Raw genomic sequence first — 1,470 nt, 5'->3', positions numbered from 1 at the left:
TTTATCTACGTTTACTTTTGGAAACACAAATGGATAACCCAGTATAATTTATTCACATAAATTTATGTATTTAATTGTTTTATTCATTATATATAAATATTGTTACATCTTTTATACCATACTGACACACGAGTATGGGACTGGGAATATATAATTTAATGCTACTTTATTTACTTTTCTAAATAAAAGTAAATAATATGAGTTAAAAACAGAATTACAATAATTTTGGATATAAATGGAAATTCCACTTCTTACAGATTTTAGTATTTATTTATTTATTAGTTTGTTTATTCAATTGTTAGATTCTGTAATTTTGGATAACTTTTCAGTCCCGAACTCACAAAAAATAAACTATAAAAGGTAAGACTAAAATTGAAATATTTCAGTTCAAACATTGCCAATTCAGCAAAGCAGAAAAATGTCTTATTCAAATATTTTACAAATAACGCTTCTGGTTCTTACTTGTCTCGAAGCTGTACGTGGACAAGCCAGAATAGTTGGTGGTGGAACAACACCAATAGCTGAAAATCCTTTTGTTGTAAATATACGTGACAATGGAGGAAAGTTGGTGTGTGGAGGATCTTTGGTTGATCCACGTTTTGTTGTCTCCGCTGCTAGCTGCATTAAGCCATATAAAGCTAATCAATTGACAGTACAAGGTGGTGCTCAAATGTTCTCAAATCCCGGTGTCAGGCGTAAGGTCGACCGCATCATATATCCTGCAAACTATGACAACGTAACCTTGGACTATGATGTTGTTGTACTGAGATTGGGAAATGAATTAACTGGTACAAATATCGGTACTATAAATTTACGTACAACTGGAGTTCCAGTTGGTGCAAATTTAAAAGTCTTGGGATGGGGGCGATTAAGTGAAAATGGTGAAAATTCCAATGCTCTGCAATCTGTGCTTGTTGCCGCGATTTCAAAAAACGATTGCTTGCAGTCATATGAGTTAACCCCGACCATGTTTTGTGCTAAGGCCCCAGGTGCTGATGCCTGTGAAGGTGATGGTGGTGGTCCAGCTGTATTGAATAATGAGCTTGCTGGTATTGTGTCATGGGGATTCGGTTGCGCTCGTCCTAATTATCCTGGTGTATACACAAGTGTTGCTAAGGTTGCTCCTTTTATTAATCAAGCTATAAGCAATAATTCATAAAATAATTTTATTAACTAACACTGCATTATTATATAATGTTAATATTTCCTCCGTTTGTTGTTTTTAATTAAATGACGAGAATTTTTATAAATAAAGTAATTAAAATATACAAAACAAAGTTTTTTATTCATTTAAGCATTGAATGTATATTATGTTTTCTCTTGAAATACTAGAACAAGAGTAGATGATTGTTCGTTTCAAGAAGTGAGTAAAATTTTAATGAAACGTGATATGTATTTTCTTTATTGATTTGCTGGGTATCAAAAAAATATCTAAATACTGTAAATCAGAAAGTTTTAATATTAGAGAAG

The 1,470-nt window shown here is 32.1% G+C and overlaps 1 protein-coding gene across 1 annotated transcript; it reads left to right on the top strand.

Annotated features, from left to right (window-relative positions):
* Positions 1 to 418: 418 nt before the first annotated feature.
* On the top strand, positions 419 to 1,159 carry LOC119681050 (trypsin alpha-3-like). Its single transcript, XM_038094117.1, has one exon. It carries the CDS (start codon positions 419 to 421, stop codon positions 1,157 to 1,159), a length of 741 nt encoding a protein of 246 aa, XP_037950045.1.
* The last annotated feature ends 311 nt before the right edge of the window (positions 1,160 to 1,470 follow it).

Source organism: Teleopsis dalmanni, chromosome 1 (genome assembly GCF_002237135.1).
Source record: "Teleopsis dalmanni isolate 2A chromosome 1, ASM223713v2, whole genome shotgun sequence".
NCBI classification, from domain to species: Eukaryota; Metazoa; Arthropoda; class Insecta; order Diptera; family Diopsidae; genus Teleopsis; species Teleopsis dalmanni.
The sequence above is the reverse complement of the archived record's forward strand: the minus strand, read 5'-3'. Positions and strand labels throughout refer to the sequence as shown.

Bases quoted from the DNA above. Each gene is read 5' to 3' on its own strand.
- LOC119681050 (XM_038094117.1), top strand. From the start codon at position 419: ATGTCTTATTCAAATATTTTACAAATAACGCTTCTGGTTCTTACTTGT.